Here is a 20,504-nt window from a genome sequence, read left to right as displayed (position 1 = left end):
TTGTCGGGAAAGGGGGAATCACGCAGGAATGCTCAAAACTTGGAGCTTGAACCTAGAAACAAGGATAAAAATTAAAATGAATCTCTAAGGTGAAAGCATCTCTTCCCTGGGAGACATGGAGGAAAACCTCATCCAATTCTCTCTCCTTGGAGAGACATGGTGGTCAACCATGCAGAAGCTGCCACGCTGGCTTCATCAAAGGCCCATCTGAAAGAAACCTGGGGAAGAAGCCCTGGCTTTCAGATCTGGTGGAGAGGAGACAGGGAGGGGCTCTGGCCTGTCCAGTGAGGGCTGCCTACAGTTGGGGCGACAGCTAAGGTGTGCTCTCCTTTTAACAGTATTTAGTGTATGAGCTTCCAAGACAGCAGAGGTGCACTGAGAACAGGAGGGGCTATACTAAGCACCTGGAGCTGTCCCCACATGGCTGCACTGACCCCCAATGGCTGGGTCATCCACGTGTGCCGACAGGCAACACACTCCCTTCGCTTTGCTCTGGAGATGGGGTCTCCCTGTGTGGCCTTACGAACCCTGAGCTCGAACTACTGATCTCGAGGCATCCCGCTGCCCCAGGGTCCCCACAGCTGGGACTATGGGCGTGCACCAACAGTTCTGTAAGTTTAAGACAGACTTGCCACAAAACAGAACAAACCAAAAAACAAACTAGGCTACAACTAACATCCACTTTATTCGGTTTTGTTCTATCAACTCAGAAGGCAACAAATGACCACATAAAAAGGGAACATTTTTAATGTGTACATATAAAATTGGTCTAGGTATCTAGGGTGTTTTAATAAAAAACCGACAACCCAATTGCCTAAGTGTTCTATTTGGCTTCTACCAGTCATTCCTAGGCCTTAGCTATTACATTTTCTTCTATGGTGTTTTATTACTTTCATGACTACAAAATGAGGCACTCATACGAAATAGACAGGAATACACATCTTGATGCTATACTGATGCCCAAGATATCATCAGGGATATTTGGAAGAAGCCCTTACTCGTGATGGTTTTTAGAAACCCGACCCAAGACAGCAGTAAGCTGGAACGTGGACACCTGGCTGACAGGAGACTAAGCAGGTAGCTGAGACAGGCTGGGAGAGACGGCCGCCCGCCACTGTGAGGCTTGCACAACACTGCGGTGGTAACGCGCATTCGTGTCTTCTCCCGGCGTGACTTCATATTCTAAAGGAGGGTTTAAACAGAATCACTGGCTCTTATAGTGTAAAAAAGGATGAGCAAATAGCCTAATGTTTCCATTTCTGAAAATAAAACAAAGCGGCTTTAAAAAGTGCCAGCCTTCTTTGGCACTAGTCTCCTGTGTGTGTTTGTAAACACAATACAGTGTAGAAATTTCCAGTGTTTCTCTTCTGTTTTGTTTTTACATTAATTCAACCTAAACTCAGTTATGCTTTGATAGCATAATGCTAACACAGAATGACACATTTAGGGTCAAATCACTTGAGGGAACTTACCCTGTCATTTGTATGAGGGACAGAAAAAAACACGAGACAAGCTTCCATGGTGACAAGAGTTGTATTAAACGTGGAAATAAAAACGGCTTGTTTACACCTGGAATGGAGATGTCCCATCTTCTTTGTTTCTCCAGAGAATAAGGGGGAGCAGGGGCTGGCTAAAAAGGTATGGCTTTTTAAAGGCTAGCTACACACAAATTCCACACTGCTGTTTTTCTTCGGTTTTCATCTCAGCTATATTAGCACTTTATATTTCAAAAACCAACATAATTTGCTAATAATGAACAAATGAACACCTCATGCTATGACTACTGGAAACTGGCCGCGTGAGACTAACCTCAAATGCTGATTTGTCTTCAACTTATAAATAGTAAACATAAAGCAACAAGGTCTTTCTCCTTGAAGACTGTTTTAGCTCAATGGAAAATGAAAGAAAACTACACCATGACTTAAAAGGAAATCTATATGAAGGGCAGCAAAACTAACGCTTTATAATCTATAGGTCTGAAATAATTATAACCACTGGTTAATAATAAAGCCTGGATGCCACCCAAGCAGAAGCGCCAGGGCTCTCCTCCTTAGAAAGGGTTTCTCTCACTGAAAACACAGGACAGCGCACACCTGCAGGGAAGGGTCCTCAGGAAGACAGTATAAAGTTACCTGCCAGGAACAGAAAACAAGGACAAGTTTTGGCCACACACACACACGCTTTTTTTTTTTTTTTTTTTTTAAACAAAATGTAAGATTTAGAATTTCATAGAATTGACAATCTTTATGCTTCTGACTCTAATGGTTTTAAGTAAAAATCTACAAATTCTCTGAAAATTAAAAAGAAACTTAAATTTTTGATCAACTTGTATGAAAAATTCATTATTTTCCTCATGAAAAGAGCTTCTGTAGCCATATACTATGACAGATGGCATTATGCTTTTAAATGCTCCATATTTTTACAGTAGTACTGTATTTCTGAATATAAGTCTTGCAAGACGAGAGAGGGTTACTACAAAGTGCCAAAGAGTGTTAACACTGAACCTTATCTCAAGCATTTTTTATACTGATGTTTTAAAGTATATCCTTACCACTTGGGGGAAAATTACTAAGAAATAAAACCTTTAGAATATGTTGCTCTTGATTTTGGTAGCTAATGTTTGGCTGATGTTCATATTTTTTAAAAGTTCTGCTTTTAATCTACGGGTTTTAATACTATATGGAAATCTCTTCACAGTTTCTAAAGACCTACACTTTCTATGAGAACTCCTAAACTGCCACTAAGAGCAAACAGTGTCCGTACAATATCCTGCCAGCACTGAACACCTGGGTCCCGGAATCAACCATCCCATTCGTTCCTCTGAACTCGGCCTGGACGCTCTGGTACCAAGGGAAACCGAGTTCTATGTGTTCAGCTCTCTGAGATGCTCCACAGCACATCTGCGGTACAGTACGGGCCTGCATTAGAAGGCCAGCTCAGCCAGCTTCCTCGGCAGTTTTATTCTGTCAACAAAAAGCTCTGGAAATTCAGATTTACTGATGAAAGCAGGAGAAACGGGCACACTACTCCCTCCCCAACAACACATGACCAGCAGGAGCAGGCATCCTCATCAGGCTCCGGCACCGCGCACGGCCGACTCTGCTCGACGAGCAGCTCGGAACGTCTGGCCCCGGTAAGACGCAGCGCTGGTGTTGGTGTTACTCCTTAAGATTTATGACCTTGCATGACACTTCTGGCCAAAAAGTAAGAGCTATATGGAAGGAGGATACGTGGACTGTTGAGAATTCTCCTTTGTACCCTTTTTTGACCTTTTCCCCTAAGTACAGACATGCCCTAACAAGCACACAAACCTGATTCCCAATGCTGATCCGTAGGAATATTAAATTATCAAAATTAAAAATAATTTCCTCACCTAGCACAAGATACTATACAATATTACAAACACAGACAACATGAAAAAAATCAGGCAGTAGAAAATGTACAACAGCTTTGGTGTTATACAAAAGAACTTCCGAGGACGGCAGCGCAGCGCGCGGTTCCCGTTCTGAGCGCAGAGCCGCTGCGCGGCCGCCTGCTGCCCTGCGGCGGCTCCCAGACACACAGAGCACGCGGGAGCAGCAAGTGGGACCTGCGCCCACGGCTGAAGGCTCGCCCGAGCGCTCCTGCTCCGGCACGATTCCTGTCGAGATCACAGCAGGTCCAAAATAAAGTGACAACTAGATTTAATAAATTAATATACATTTGTTTAAAGATGTACAATGCACATTCTGTTTAATCCAAGGTTTTAGGGTATCAAGGAGCTTCTATGTACACATATACAGATCTCAGACAGCAGTGATGTCGGCAGATGCAGGGTGCAGCAGCAGAGCTGGCGAGCCGCCCTCTGAGCGCTGAGGGTACAAGTCACGTTCGGTGAACTTAAAAACAACGCCGAGAGACCACGGGAACTCTCCAAAGCGAGAAGTCCACAAGGAGGACACGTGAAGGCGAGGGGAAGGCCGAGGAGCAGAACAACCGCTTTACTCTTGGGACGACGGTGGGGGAGGCGCAGAGGTGCCCTGCTTGCCAGACTTGCGCTCGTAGTTCACCAGGCGCTGCCCCACAAGGTACCTAGGGGAGACACAGGTGGTTACTCTCGCTCCGTGCTGTGTGTAACACACCTCCCACGGCACCATGCTCTTCTAACGCGAGTCACATCATCTTCCTCCCGCTACACCTCTCAGGAGTTGGGGAACCGAAAGAGGGGCCTAGCACCGGAAAGGAGTGCCTTGGCACAAAGGCGCAGGGTGGGCCTGGGGACCAGCTGCCTGACACTGCCAGGACAGCCTCACCACCTCAGACCCTCCGGTCTCAGAGCAGGATGGGAAACGAGCACAGAGAATTTGTCTACTGCGCTTCACAGTGCACAACAGCTCGGGGCACAGTCTGAGTAAAAACTGGAACACGACCATCAGAAGGCGGGTGAAGAGCACTGCAGGCAGCGTGTGGAAACTGAGCGCACACGGTGGCAGCAGGAGACGAAGAGGTGGCCTGACCGTTCGGGGCTAGAAGTGTGTTTCTTCATCAGTGCCCGGAGGAGTGCAGTGCCACACTGCAAGGCCAGTGCAAGAAAAGGAGGAACCTTCTCACCAATGCCAGTGTCACCCACCTCTTGTGCCTGGCTTTTCTGCTGGTGCGCAGCAGCCTCGGGAGAGATCTGGCAGTTTCTGCACAGCTGCTTCCTGTGTCACTGTGTGTAAAACGCTCCTAGGTCCCTGGCCTCAAAGTGGCTCGGTCTGTCATCTTACCACTTCTCCCGAAGTTAGTAACCTCGCCTTAAGGGTTCCTAACAAAGCAGCCAGGATTTCACAACTTTTTAAACCGTGATGCTCACTGACACAATCACATACGGTGCAACCCAGCACATTAGTAATCATCAGCCATAGTAAGATACTTCAAGAATGTGCATTATAACGTGGCAATGAAAAGCCGAGGCCATAAAAAATTTACAGAGAACAGAAATACTCATTTGCCTACAACCAAAATTCCAAAAAAAAAAAAAAGGGTTGGGGATTTAGCTCAGTGGCATAAGCACCTGTTTTGCAAGCGCATCGTCGTGAGTTCGATCCCCAGTACCAATAAAAAAAAAAATTCCTTGGCAGAGAAGTGAGAGTCTAACCCAAGCCTGACTCTCCTGATCTAGAACCTTTCGTGCCCCCGCCAGAGCACTGGGCGCAACACAGGGACAAACACTGCTCAAGAGCTGACAAGATCTTCAGGAAAGGAGCTCAGGACAAAAGAATGCAACAGTCTCTGGGCATGGACCTGCGCTGCAGGCCAAGAAGGCAGGCTGGGGAAGCAGCCAGCGGGCAGCAGGCTCCCAAGGGCCAGTCCTGTCTGCACTCCTCCTGCTCAGTCAGGACAGGGACTGCCCCTGCAGCACTATGTCCTTCTGCCTATCCCAAGCACCGGTGCCCGGGTAATGCAGCTGTGGGAGAAGCCTCCGGCGTGCTCAGCTTCACTCTCAGAATCAGACCTTGTGGGCTGTGGCTGTGGTCAGTGTGCCCCGGGCTCAGTCCTCAGGTCCCCCCAGTAAATAAAGTGATTCACCGCCTAATGGGCATCACAGTGAAGGTGCGCTGTCTACAAGGACACCGTGGCCCAGGGCAGAGAGGACAGTTCCCTTCCTTGCAGGCCGAGGACACAGCCCGCTGTCGGGACCAGGAGCTCCTGAGCTCCTATCAAGGAAGGGCTCACCCGGCCCTGCTCCATCTCCCACCAAGTCCAGATGGCATGGGGGCCCATGATGCTGGCCTCAGAGCTCTGCAGTGTCAAGGCAACACAGTCGCCCTGGCTCAGGACAGGCTCTACGCGCTGCTAGCTGCTGCGACTGGGTCTGACCTGCACCTGCAGCCACTGAACACACTGCCCACCCACACACACGACAGCAGGCTGAGCAGCCACGGACTGGTCCTCCCCAACCCATGCCTCACTGCTCAGGAGTCCCGGCCCGCACCCCTCCACACCCCATTGTCGTGGTCCACTTGCCGCCCACCTGGTAGGAGCCAGCGCCTGCCTGTGACGGAGAGAGCAACAACTCCACAAAAGCAGATTGAGCGAGACTCTAGACTTACTTGTCATTTTTAATATGTTCATAAAGGCGCTTAAACTGGCGAACCTGGAAGGACAGGATCCCCATCAATACCACAACCATGAGCAAGAACGGATAAATCCGCCGGTGGACCAGGTTCTGCATTTCGGCAGTTACACCTGTAAAACCAAAAAGCAAACGCTAAATGTTCTGTGGTCGTGGTCTGGCTGTGGGGGGCACGCATGGCCCTGCCAGGTGGCAGACAGTCAGTCAGAAGGTGGGGGCCTCATCAGAGGGAATTAGGTCATGGGAGCCCCATTGAAAGGCATCCATGCTCAATTCCAAATGAGGGCACGAACCCCTAGGGCAGGATATTTATGTGTCCCAGTTCCCCAAGATGAATGGCATTATTCTGAATCACAAACGTAAGCTAAATGAAAAAAGAAAACTCAAAGAAACCTCGAGTTTCAGTAGGGTTCTCAATCCCTGTGACTCCGTGTCCTCATCTCTAACATTTTCGATGCCAGAAAGGACCCTTGGAAACCTGTTCCACAGAGAGGTGCACTGCGGTCCGGCTGTGACGAGACAACCTGACAGCATGCTGCCAACCGTCAGGCGGGAGGGGACACCTCAGTGCCGCCCAGGGCCAGCACACTGGGGGAGGGCGGAGTCCTGAGGCCTAAGCAGCTGTGAGCCAGAGCCTAGCAAGTGTGGCTGACAGAGAGCACAAGGGGAAATGAAGCCTTCCAGGCTTCTAACCTGCATCACCCTTCAGTGATGCCACTTCTCAGGCAACAATTTAGAAGAACAGAAGATGGGGTGTGGGTTTTTTTTTGAGACAAGGTCTTGCTATGTAGTTCAGGCTGGCCTCAAATTCATGATGACCCTCCTGCCTCAGCCTCCCAAGTGTCGGGATTCCAGGCGTGTGCCACCAGGCCCAGCTGTTTTATATTTATAAATAAAGTATCTGGAATCTGATGGCCTTTGCTACTGGAAGTGACACAGACATGACAGCAACACAAAGCACACCAAAAGCCCCCTCAACTAGTGTGACCTACCTAGTAGAGGAACAATACCGGAAGCAATGACATAAGGGACACACAGGGACAGCAGGAGCACAGAGATCACTGGAGCTGCCAGCTTCCGGATGATGTAGTGAAGGTCAATGTTCCGGATGCCATTTGCATAAACCTAAACATTAAAAGAAACCAATTAGAATAACGATGCTCCATAAACTCACTCACAAGGTAACAGAGCAGCCTCTACTGAAGTCAAGCCACAGTGAGCTGAATCTATCGGCCTAAAAGGATTAAAACTGGTTACATTTCCTAAGTCAAGGCAAACTCTGGGGTCCAAACACAGGCCTTGGACCTGAAAATTTAGAGGAAATACATTTATTATTTTTTTTTTGTCGTCCCCCCCACCCCCTACCAGGGATCTAACTTACGACTGCCTGCTTGCAAGGCAGGAACTTATGCCGCTGAGCTAAATCCCCAGCCCCTATATTTACTATTAACACTTCCCACTTAACCCCACGTGAAGACAGCAGGCCGCCCTCGCCACAGGCATACACGCCCTGGATATCACAGTGCTGGGTAACTTTCCAGAGTTTAACAGTGCATAACCTGAAGTGCTCTAACACTATGGAAGAATGATTTGTGTTATTTCTTGAAATTATACTTATTTCATATGAATGTGACATGAAAACAGGAAGCATGTTTCTGAAAAGTTGATAAAACTAAATTCTAACAAAGCAAAAGGTATTCTATAAATAAAATTACAAGAATTAAAATTAAAATTACCATGAAATTCTACAGTGAGTATAAAGAAATCCAAGAATTTCTAAAATATTTCTATCATCCAGAAAATGTACTGAACATAGAAATTTACTGGACGAAAGTGGGAAGACCCTGAAATAGCATCTGCTGGACACAGGGCCAGAGGGAAGGGCACTGCCCTGTTTCCTTCCCCTTCTGTCCTGACACATGCCCCAGAACTGCCCAAAGCGGGGGCATCACACAGAGCTCCTGGCTCTGCGGCCACCAGGTCTCCAGCGCAGGCGCAGTGCTGACTGCTCCACTGCACTGGGCTAAGGGGAACATCCCTCCCGCTGCCAAAGGAGCTCAGCCACTAGTGCTGTGGACCCGCAGGGCCCTGCGTGTTGGCATTGAGCAACATCGGGGCGTGTGCCCTTAGAATACATCCTTTAAATAAACAAAATCTGTTATGTTGGCTGCATTAAATAGAAATCCTCCTAAAATGAACTACAATGTGCCCTGTAAAAGGACAGAAGTATAAGCTACTTTTTAAAAATTTAAGCACAATGACCAAATTATCTGATGATGCCCTAAAATACAGTAATAGTCTCAGGGGCTGCACAGCCAGACTATCTCCCAAACAACGCACATTTTATTCTTTGTTTCTTGCCTTTTATTTACCGCATAACCTCTCTTCTGCTACAGGCTCAGAAACATGAGTGAGTACTATTGATCTTCTGGCCTGGAGGAAGCATGTATGATCATTTTGGCATCCACTTGGACAGGGTTGTTTTACTGGTTAAGCTTCGGATGAGACTTAAAAGTGGCTGAGACAGTCTCACCATGTAAACCAGGCTGGCCTGGATGTAGCTCAAATTGGCCTTGAACTTGCAACCCTCCTGCCTTGGCCTTGAGTATCAGGCTTACAAAGGAGAGCTGGGATTACAAGTGGCACCTCCAGGCCTCGAGTGGGTTAGAACACAGGTAGTATGGGAGATCGGAAGATGCCTTCCTAAAAATGTCTTCTTGGCTAAGAATTTTGAGCTAAAGACAACTGAAACGCAGCAGATGCAAGAAAGCCCCTTGTCCTTCCTCTACTTGCCTAAAGGGAGGACAAAGGTAATTCCAGCTACATGAGAGGCTGAGGCAGAAGGATTACTGAATTCAAAGCCAGCATGGAAAACAATAAGTATCTCCGAATTTTAAAAAAAATTTTTTTCAAGGCCTGGGGATGCAGGTCAGTGGTAGAGCACTTTCCCAGCACATAGGAGACCCTGATTTCAATTTCCTGCACCAGGGCATAAAATATACAGAAAACTATGGGTTTTAATATGGTCTGACCAATTCTAACGTAACTTTCTCTGAAAGTTGACTTGCTTACCTGTTCAATTACTGTTTTCAGCCACCACTGAGGGCCCATCAATGTTATGGCTGCAATAATTTTGGCATGCAGGACTCCAAGTGCCCAGTCCTAGAGTAATAAAAACCATTTACCACATTTTTGTTGTTTTTAACAATAAACCTAGCAGAGAGATTGTATAGTGTTCTTATATATATTACTCCATTTCAAAACAAATTTTGCAGGGTAGTTAACAGCTTTAGAGAAGACTACTATACACTGGAAAATTCAGGGAATGTTCTTCTTCCAAGAAATATAATGTTCTTATCAAAAATCATTTCTGTATCTTTTAAAAGTCTACATCATTAACAAAAACCTATATAAGCAAATAAAATAAATGTCCTCATTTTATTTCATCTTGGGCTGCTTTGTTGGTCCTGACTGAGCTAATTCACATCAAAATAAGACTGTGGAGCAAAGATTTGCCTAAGCGAGCTGTCTGGGAGCTCATAGGGGGCTCGAACTGAAAGCATCTGCCCTGTTCTTCCACCAAGCAGCTCCCAGCATTCCAGGTGCTGGCCATGCCAAGTCCCCTGCACACCCAGCTCTTCTCAGTGGCCTTGCCCCTGGCCCAGTCCCTTCTATTCCAGCTCCCACTGACACTATGCCACCTGCCTCCACCAGCTCATCTCTAGGTGCAAGTCAGACGCAGGAAGGGGACGTCCCTGCTCCCAACTTTTAAGTCCTCCGCCCACAGGAAGCACTGATAGGTTTAATCCTTTAAAACTACCACATACATATTGAACTTTCCACATGTAACAGTGACATCTACTCACATAAAACTGAAATGATTACAGAGAAGGCTGGAGTCTTCTGGCACTGCTACCTAAAGTTCTTACCCTTTCCAGCAACAGCATCTGCCACATGTGCCCCCCACCCCCTGAATCCATCTCCATGTGCACAAAGTGCCCCACAGGATACACAGCGCTTTTTAATCTGTATCATTTCTATATAGATCCTGCTCATACTGTTTGTTCTCCTTCTTGTCCGTCAGCTGGAGACCGATGTTCCACTTACTAGTCTTGAGAGCCTCCCACAGTGGGGGAAGGCTGGCACACCCTCTAAATCGGCGTTCACCCTGCCTGGAGAGCGAGTGGAATTCTGGCTAGGTACAAAAAGCTGGTCTCTGTGTCCTTTATCTCAACTACCTATAAACTTTGCTCTGTCTTACAGTGGTCAGTGCTACAGGGAAAGATGCCTAAGGGCAGTGTGCTTTTCTTTAAGCTTATGGGATTTCTCTAGAAATCTTAAAAGATATGCCCAGGTGTGTTTTTCTCTTTAGTCTCAAGCTCACCAAATGGGACAAACCTTTCCAACTTACACAATAAGCTCCTCCTTCACCTCCCTAAGGTTTTCTCCCAGTTTTGCTTTTATACTGCTTCACGCTTTTCTGTTTCAGGACCTCTGTGATTGGTAGATTCAGATTTCTGGATGTACCTTTACCCCAGCGACCAAGACACGCAGCTTCCCCTCAGTTTAATCTGTTCCACACTGACCATCCAGGCCTCTGACCATCCAGACCTCAGTGACCCACTGCAATTCCTGGAATCAGAGCTCCACAGCTCTACAGCGTGCTCTGCTGGGTGTGAGGGCACACGCACACACTGGACACAGCTGCCAAGTGCATTCTCTTCTGCAGCTCTCAAAGCTCTTCAAGACATTCTATTACATCAAGGCTTGTGTTCCGTTTGCTCTGCCTGATCTGCTTTTCTGAGGCTCTCAGCTGTTCTTTGTCAAAGCATCTGTCACCTTCTGCTGTAACCTGGAAGAGCTCGAGTTCTGAGATGATTTGCCTTTACGTCTGAAGGCAGACGTAAAGGACAAGCCAGCCAACCCTCTCCTGAGAACTAAGGAGAAAGCCTCTGCCTCTTTGGGACCCTTGGGGGCTCACAGGATGGAAGGACTGCAAACACCAATTCAGCTTTCCCTTGGTCTTCTGGGAGTCCAGCCAGCCCCAAAGTAAGGTTAATGCTTACCCAAGAAGTCCCCAGATGCCTGAGGTTCAAACTTTTTTGCTTGTTTGTTTGGATATTTTTGGGCACCAAGGATTGAACTCATGATTTTCCACTTGCCAGACAGGCAATTGTGCTGCTGAGCTATTCCCCTTCCCCCTTGAGGTTCAAATTTTTTTAAGGTCTGGGGAGCAGTCCTTAGGCAAGGTAGTCTAAAGCACCTTTCAGCTAGAATTCCAATAAACCAAACTGTCCACAGGTCTGCAGCCACCTGGGCATGCAACTTAAGAGTTAGAGAAAGGGCTCCTCTTTCCAAAACTTCAAGGTGCATACAGAAAATGAGGTATACCATGCTACACACAACCACTACACTTAGTAATCTCCCCTCCTCACAAATAGGTGTAGGAGCCATCTGTTCAAAAACAGTGTGATAGCTGGGCAGGGGGCGCACACCTGTCATCTCAGCATTTGGGAGGCTGAAGCAGGAGAATCACTCTAAGTTTTAGGCCAGTCTGGGCTATCTCAAAAAACCAATCCCCCCCACCCCAGCAACCCCTCACCACTCTCTGCATTCTTATCAACTGCTCTGAATTTCAAGGGATGCTGTGCCATATCTTATTTAGATACTGTTTACAGATGCGCATCTGAGCTGCTTCTCATTTTCCTGCCCTCATAAGGAATACATGAGCAGAAGCAGGCTTACTTATGCACCCTGCATGTACACTTATGTCCCTTTGTAGGGGACTGTGAAAAGTCAAACTGCTGGGTCAAAGTATGTAAGTATTTTTAAAAGATAACATCAAAGACTCTCTGGGGTAATGATGACTTCCTAAGTAATCTTACCCAGGAACAAGACCACCAAAGACACAGGTGACTGACCGAGCTGCGCTGGTTACTTTGGGGAGCAAGGAAGAAAACACATGTTCGGGAAACTTGGACCCCTCCCTCACATAGGGTTAGGAAGAGTTTCTCAGGTCTCTGTTTGCAGTAAGAATTTAGAGGAGGATTTAAGAAGGAGGACTTTGTTCTATGTCATACTGTCTTAGAAAGCAGAATAATCTGTAACATTATGTTAATCAAATGTACAAAGGTAAACTTCATAGTAATGCAGCAGCAGCCAGGCAGCTTAGGGAAAGGGAAGGTTTATCATTTTGTGCTTCTGTTAAAGCTCGTGTTCTGGAGCCTGCCTGGATGTGGCGGCAGAGCTGAAGGTGAGCTGGCCCGAGCCCAGCTCCCAGCCCCGGCCCCGGCCCCAGCCCCAAGAGCGGCTTCTCCAGCCCTGCCTGCTCTGCCCGCAGCTCATGATGGAACAGTCCAAGAAGTCCTCGCTCATGGTGGTGCACAGCATCCTCAACAACAAGCTCATCAGCAAGAAGCTGGAGCATACCTGAAGAAGGAGAACCCCTTCAATGACAGCCCTGAGGAGGAGAAGGAACATGAGGAGCAGAGGGCAGCACTCTGGACAAGGCTGTGCTTGGTGAGGTGCTGGGGACCAAGGATGTCCCCACACCGCCCCCAGTGCCCAAGCCCAAGTCCCAGCCACCCCTGCTGTGCCCCCCAAGGAGAGGAAGGAGGAGGAGGAGGAAGAGGGCAAGGTGCCCCTGCTGGGTAGGAATCTGCAGCGGCAGATCCATGGCATCCCAGGCCTTGACGTGGAGGATGACGAGGAAGGCAGCAGGAGTGTCCCGTGACCCGGCCCTGCAGCTGGAAATTGAACCTAATAAAAATTTTCCCTCTCAAAAAAAAAAAAAAAAAAAAAAGCTCCTGTTCTGTCTGCTTAGCTATGATTACAGAGGCTGGTCTTGTTTTGTCTTCCTCTAATACAAAGTGGCCTCCTGTGACACTGAGGTTCTGTGAAAACATCGCCCAGCTCCAGCTGACGGTGGCAGGATGGCTCCCCAGTGCAAGAGTGGCTCTGTTCTCCTCCTCCTGCCCTCTGCAGTGCCAGGGCTGATGACTGTCAGCACAATAGCAGCCTGGCCCTCCACTGCACAGCTCTGACTCCCTCTGAACGTGACACTGCTTTGTGAAGTAGCACTTTGCCACCAGGTAAACAACCATTTCTCTCCTGTATTAGCATCAAAATATGCCTCCAAGTTCCTCCCCAGTCAGGTGGCAGGAGCTACAGACCCCTTCCCCTTGAATCCAGGTCAACCCTCGTGACTTGCTTTTATCCAGCAGAGCAGAGGAAAATGTGAGGGTGCAGGCGCCAAAGGTGAGGCCGTGCAAGGCAATGCAGGTTCTAACTTGTCTGTAGAGATGCTCACTTCCTCCAATGGCACTGTAAGAAGCCCCACCACTGGGGGTTCCAAGAGTGGCGACCAGGCACATCTAGGGTCTCCAGCAGCAGCCCTCACTGGGTGCTAACGGCAGCATCACCCTCCCAAAAGGAGCCATCTCCCAGTAACTCTGACCCAGCTGAAGTCACTCCCAGTCCCAGGCCTCTCCAGGGAAGGCCCCAGATATACACCAGAGACAAACTGACAAACCCTCTCTTAATTTCAGGCTATTCTATGTCATTACGTGCATAACTTATTACCTAGCAATGGTACCAGCAAGCTTTCACTTCATGGGTTTGAGTCCACTGACAATCCTTGATGGAATTATTTTTCAGGTGTTACAAAGTAGTGGTTTTCTAACTCTGTTAATCCCTCTACCTTTCTTAACTGGTATTGTGGTATTTTAAAAATAGCTTTTAAAATTACTAATGCTGTTTGACTAATCTGCAATGCAGAATTTACTGAAAGCCCCACAACGAGCCTAATTACACCTGAGAAGGGCATTACTTAAAACAATTTTGCAAGTCTTCCTAGAACTAAACAAAATTAAGAAGTCTTTCTAAATCAACCACTAAAATTCCTCATAGTAAGGACTTGTTTCTGACCCCCAAAAATACAACAGCATGAGCAGCAGGTGCACGCACTTACCTGCCATGGATAGAAAAGAGGCGTCTGATCCAAAGGAACTCGCAGGGGAGCAACGATCACGAGCTCGAAGAGGAGCCCCAGCAGGAGCGGGACGACGCCCGCCAGCAGCCCCGCCACAATCACGGTCTTCATGATCTGTGAGGAGACAAGAGACATGTCATCACGGAGCGAGGGAGAGCTCCTCATTCTCTCTGGGTGTATTTCTCTACTTGGACCTGATGCCTGCCAACATGACATCATCTTACTACACTACAGCTTCTTGTGTTACATGGTAAAATAACACTTCTTACATAGGTAGCTGTAAGACCTTAAACTACCCTGAGAACCTGAAATGTCTATGAACTGTCACTGCAAAAAGGATTACAGAGAACGTATCTTACTGTTAGTTAAGCAGGAGGCAGTGTTTCCCTCATAACCACTCTCAGGATGAGGCTGCTGTTTGTAAGAAAAAACACTGATGGGCTAAATAACACACTGGTCCATGGGGGACCTATTCTTCCCTTTCCTAAGTGGGAAAGGGAAGGATCCGCGCAATCCTTTTGTTTTTCTTTTTTGTGTAAAATGCTTATTTATTTACTTATTAGCATGTTTATTAGAAAAGAAAATTATGAAATATCCTCATATCTTTCCAAGAGAAATTAAAAATAAAGACAGAATAAAACCAAAACTGTAAGAAAATAATAAAAATCAGAAAACACAATTCCTTATCAAACTGCCAACATTTTTCATAAAGATTAACATTTTGATTTTTAAATTTCTGTAAAAATAGAAGACTCAGAATAGTTTAAACAACTTTGATAGAGGAACAAAATTAGAGCTCCAACCCTCCCCATCCCATGAATTATCACAAAGTTACACTAATCATAACAAATAGTATTGCTATCGAGATAGAAAAACCACCAAAGTACCAATATAAGGTCCCAAAATAGATACCTATGTAACAGACAACTGATTTCTGGCAAAGATGCAAAAGCAATTAAGTGGAGAAAAGATTGTGCCCTAATAAATATACTGGGACAACTGGATATCCACATGCAAAAAACCCAAACCTTATAGGACATCAATAATTTATTTTTTGTTTGTTTTACAGTACCGGGGATTGAACTCACGACCTGGCACTTGCCAGGCAGGCACTTATGTCACTGAGCTAAATCCCCATCATTTCTTACCACATTCAAAAGTCAACTCAAAATGGCTCACAGTGGGTTAAAGCAAAGGCAGGTCTGACCTGAGTGGTTACTTGGCTGAAGTCATTCTCTCTGGGACAAAATACATGTGTTTTCCTTATCATACTAATGAAACAATATGGTATTTATACATGTGACATATTGAAATATTATTTCAATAATAAAGTATGTTTTCAAGGTGCATTCATTTACCTATAAAAATGTTGTTTATCATTCTTTATGGCTGAATAGTATTCCATTATATAGAAATACCACATCTTTTTTATTCATTCCTCAGTTGATGGGCATTTAACTTGTTTAGAAGATCTAGCTATTATGGACTGTGTTGCTGTAAACCCGGGTGCACATACATCACTGTGGTATGATGTTTTTAATTCTTTTGGGAAGATACCCAGAAGAAGAAGAGGTGGGTCAAATGGGACCTCCAATCCTAGTGTTTTGAGGCATCTCCACAAATTTCCACAGTGGTTGCACCAGTTTTCAGTCCCACCAACAATGGAAAGGGTTCTTTTTTCCCCACACCCCCTCCAGCATTTGTTATTAGTTGATTTCTTAATACTAGCCATTCTTTCTGGGGTGAGGTGAAATCTCAGTGCTGTTATAACTATCTCAGTGTTGTTATAACTGGTCAAATGACCAGTGATGTTGAACATTTTGTAACGTATTTACTTGCTGTTTGTACTTCTTCATCTGAGAAGTATGTGTTCATCTCAGATGCCCATTTTTGGACTGGGTCTTCAAATCTGGGAAAACCGATTTTTTTTTTTTTTAAGTTCTTTGTATGTTCTTACAGTACTCCTTTATCTCAGGAACAGCTGGCAAATATTTTCTCCCACATAGTGGATTGTCTCTTCACTCTGCTGATGGTTTCTCTTGCTGTGCAAAAGCTTTTCAGTAAGATGAGATCCCAGTTATTGATTTTTTACAGTAAGTCCTGTGCTCTCTTGGGTCTTATTCATTAAGTTTTTGCCTAAACCAATGTCTTCTAGAGTTTTATCTACTGTATCTTCCAGCAGATTGAATGTTTCTGTTTTAATACTAAGATCTTTAATCCATTCTGATTTTAGCTTAGTATATGGTGAAAGATCAGGTCCAGTTTTATTCTTCACCATGTGTAGTCAGTTTTTTCAACACTTATTTAAGAGGCTCTCTTCCAGTGAATATGTTTTGCACTTTAGTCAAAGATAAGGTAGCTAAGTGTGTCCACAGTTATTTCCGCACCTTCTAATCTATTCCATTGATCTTCATGTCTGGTTTTTGGCAGGTTTTTTTGCCAGTACCACACTGTTTTTAACACGGTTGCTTTATAGTATAATTTCAAGTCATGGACTGTGATGCCTTTGTCTTGTCTTTGTTGCCTAGGATTGCCTTCGCTATTCTAGGTCTCTTCTGGTTCCAGATAAATTTTAGGATTGTTTTCTGTAATTCTGTAAGATCCGCTATTGGAATTTTGATTGGAATTGCATTGAATCTGTATAAAAGTTTTGGAACTACAGCCATTTCCACTATATTGCTTCTCCCCACCCAAGAGCACAGGATACTTACTCTCCATTTTCTAATATCCTCTTCAATTTCCTTTTTTAGAGTACTTACAGCTTTCATTGTAGAGGTCTTTTACATTTTTTGTTAAGATTGATTCCTAGGTAGTTCACATTTTTAGATGCTACTGTAAAAGGTATTATTTCCCTGATTTTTCTCTCAGTGAGTTTGTTGTTCATACACAATAAGGCTACTGATTTCTGAGTGTTGACTTTATAACCAGATACATTATTAAATTTGCTTATTAAATCTAGAAGTCTTCGGTGGAATCTTCTAAGTAAAGTATCATGTCATCTCCAAATAATAATAATAATTTAAATTCTTCCTTTCCTATCTCTGTTCCTTTTATTTCTTTCTCTTTTAATTGCTCTAGCTAAAGTTTACAGGATTATGTTGAGTAAGAGTGGTGGAGACAATGGACATCCTTGTCTTGTTCCTGATTTTAGAATGAAAGTTTTCAGTTTTTGTCCATTAGAATGATGCTGGCTGTTGGTTTGTCATAGATGGCTTTTATCAGATTGACATAAAGACCATCTATTCCAATTTGTAGGATTTTTAATCATGAATGGGTGCTGGACTCTGTCAAAAGCTTTTTCTACATCTATTGAAATGATCATATGATTTTTGTCCTTGGCTCTGTTAATATATTTATGGATTTACATATGTTGAACCATCCTTGCATCCCTGGGATGAATCCCACTTGGTCATTGTGTACAATCTTCCTGATGATTTGCTGCAATCTGTTTGCCAGTATTTTATTGAGGACTTTTGCATCAATGTTCATTAGGGAGATTGGCCTGTAATTTTCTTAGTTTGGTCCTTGTCTGGTTTTGGATTCAGAGTAATGCTTGCTTCCAGGAATGAATTTGGGAGTATTGCTTCTCTTTCAATTTCACTGAAGAGTTTCAGAAGTAGTGATATTCGGTCTTCACTAAATTTCCAGTAGACTTCAGCAGTAAATCTATCAGGGCCTGGGCTTTTCTTTGTTGATAAGATTTTTAATTACGTCTTTAATTTCACTGATTGATATTATTTAGGGTTATTTAGGATTTTTATATCTTCTTGATTCAGCTTTGGTAATTCTTATGTATCTAGGAATCTGTCCATTTCGTCTGTATTTTCAATCTTATTAGAATACTAGTTTTCAAAGTGTAGATGATTTTCTGGATTTCTACAGGGTCTGTTGTAATTTACTCTTTTCATTTCTAATTGCACAGATTTGAGTCTTTGCTTTCCTTTTTTTGACAAGGTTAGCCAAGGGTTTGTCAACTTTATTTAATCTTTCAAAGAACCAAACTCTTTGATTCATTGTTTGTATTTTTTAGTCTCCAGTACATTAATTTCTGTTCTGATCCTTACAATTTCCTCCTTCATACAAGCTCTTGGTTTAGCCTGTTCTTCTTTTCCTAGAAGTTTAAGGTTCAACATTAGGTTGTTTATATGTGCGTGCTCTGTTTTCCTGATATGGCTATTTACTGCTATAAATGTCCCTCTTGACTACTTTCATTGTGTCCCACAAGTTCTAGCATGTTGTACTGTCATTATCATTCCACTGTAAAAACTGCCTGATTTCTTCTTTAATTTCATTTGTGACCCATGGACTATTTAGTAAGGTGCTATTTAATTTCCATGTGCTGATGAAGTTCTTGTGGTTTCCTTTAGCATGCATTTCCAATTTCATTTCACTGTGGTCTGGTACTATGCATGGGATAGTCCCATGTGCAGCTGAGAAGAATATGTATTCTGATGTTGGGGTGGAACACTCTATAGACATCTACTAAGTCCATTTGCTCAAAAGTTTACTTCTAATATTTCGTTATTGATTTTTTTGTCTAGTTGATCTGTGATTTTGTGACAGTGGTATACTGAGGTCTCCCAATACAATTGTATTAAGGCTTATTTGTTCTTGCACGTCCATGAGTAATTGTTATATATAACTGGATGCACTAAGTATTTGTTGCATATATATTTATGACTGTTATCTCTTCCTCTTGGATTGATCCCTTTACCAGGATGCAGTGACCTTATCTATCTTAATCAGTCTAAGCTTGAAATTGACTTTATCTGCAAATAGAATAGCAACTCCTGCTTTTTCCTGGATTCCTGTTGTATGGAACATTGGTTTCCATCCTTTAACTTTCAGTCTATGAATTTATTTTTGGATGAAATGTGTTTCTTGTATACAGTACATTGTTGGATCTTTCTTCTTGATCCATCCTGCATCTGTTTTTTGACTGGTGAACTGAGACCATTAACATTACTGGTTAAAACTAATGTGTCATTATCCTTTTCACTTTCCTATTATTGGCTCCCTCTCACATTTTTCTTTTTCCCCTTCCCTCTAATTGTTTATCTTTCCTGGTAGATTCCTTCTGTTGGGGTTCATTGAGGTGTAGTCTTATTACTTCTTTCTAGAATATCCTTCAGACAATTATGGAGTGCTGGTTTGGTGGTCATAAATTTCCTCAGATGTTTTTGTCATGGAAGTATCTGACTTCTCCCTCAACTTTGAAAGGTAGTTTTGTGAGATACATCAATCTGGGTTTAAAGTTGTTTTCTTTTAGAACTTGGGAGTACTTCACTCTAAGCTCTCCTTGACTTGAGTTTGTGCTGGGAAGTCAGCTATAATTCTGATGGGCTTTCCTTTATAGGTGATTCGTTTCTTTTCTCTAACAGCCTTTAAAATTCTATTTTTGTGTTGAATATCTGGAATCTTGACTATGGTATGCCTGGATTTTCTTGGATCATTGCTAATTGGAGTTCTATATGCCTCACTTATTTGCATATCAAATTCTTTTTCTCTACCAGGAAAGTTTTCTGTCATGATGTCTGTGGTATCTCCTGCTTGTTCATTAACTCCAATTAATCTTAAATTACTCCATCTTGCAGCTGCTGGATTGATTTCTCATGTTTCCTTACTAGTTTTGAAAACTCTTTTTTTCTCCTGGTCAGTAACTGCAATTCTGTTTTCAATATCTGAGATCCTGTCGTTACACTGGCCTAATCTGCTTCAATACTTTCAGTGGAGTTTTTATTCTCTTGGATATCTGCTTGAATCCGCTTTATGGATTCCACTTGTTTCCAATGTTGTGTTTCCATAATTTGTTTAAGCTTATCTATTTTTCTGTGTCTGCTCTAACATCACTAAATATGGAATATTTTTGATAATCTGTTTATTCTGATTTCATTTTTTCCAGACCCTCATTCAAGTACTTTGTTTACCACTTCAGAGAGTCAAGTAGTGGGCTTTTGAATTTTCCAGCCTCACTGCTTCCTGGGTTCACCTTTGGTGAACTGGGTGTCTGCAGCTGTGTCTTGCAAAGTGTCTTCTTACCTCTTCAACGGAATGCAAAAACAGTTATATACAATATATGACTGTAATATATCAATTCTGCCCACAAGGGTTAAGATTCAAAATAGATTAAAGAGGAAACAGTAAAGTGGCAAAAGAGAATGAGATTAGAAGTAGGTTGGAAGACAAAGATGGATCCCACCAACTTGGGGAAACTGATGCAGAGGACTGAAGGAAAAGAGAGCTGGGAGAGATAAAAGGTAAAACAAAACAAAACCACCCCCACAAGGAGGTTAGGAACCACACTCACTCAAAAATAAATAAATAAATAAAAGAGGAACAAAAAACAAGCTGACTAAAACAAGAAAAAAAGAAAAACAACAACAAAACAAAAACAGTTCACTTCCAGGACTATAGCTA

General features: G+C 44.0%; 1 protein-coding gene across 1 annotated transcript in view; it reads right to left on the bottom strand.

The window, feature by feature from the left end:
* Nucleotides 1-666: 666 nt before the first annotated feature.
* Marchf6 (membrane associated ring-CH-type finger 6) overlaps nucleotides 667-20,504 on the bottom strand; it is a 74,405-nt gene continuing 54,567 nt past the window's right edge. Inside the window, exons 22-26 of the mRNA XM_063257963.1 lie at nucleotides 14,067-14,201; nucleotides 9,170-9,259; nucleotides 7,090-7,222; nucleotides 6,075-6,210; nucleotides 667-4,071 (exon numbers count right to left, since the gene is read on the bottom strand). Coding sequence (XP_063114033.1) covers nucleotides 3,981-4,071; nucleotides 6,075-6,210; nucleotides 7,090-7,222; nucleotides 9,170-9,259; nucleotides 14,067-14,201 — 585 coding nt within the window. The 3' untranslated portion in view covers nucleotides 667-3,980. The remainder of the gene's footprint in view (nucleotides 4,072-6,074; nucleotides 6,211-7,089; nucleotides 7,223-9,169; nucleotides 9,260-14,066; nucleotides 14,202-20,504) is intronic.

The sequence above is a fragment of the Cavia porcellus genome, unplaced genomic scaffold (genome assembly GCF_034190915.1).
Source record: "Cavia porcellus strain 051 isolate PalLab524CR breed Dunkin Hartley unplaced genomic scaffold, mCavPor4.1 scaffold_11, whole genome shotgun sequence".
Classification (NCBI taxonomy): Eukaryota; Metazoa; Chordata; class Mammalia; order Rodentia; family Caviidae; genus Cavia; species Cavia porcellus.
The sequence above is the reverse complement of the archived record's forward strand: the minus strand, read 5'-3'. Positions and strand labels throughout refer to the sequence as shown.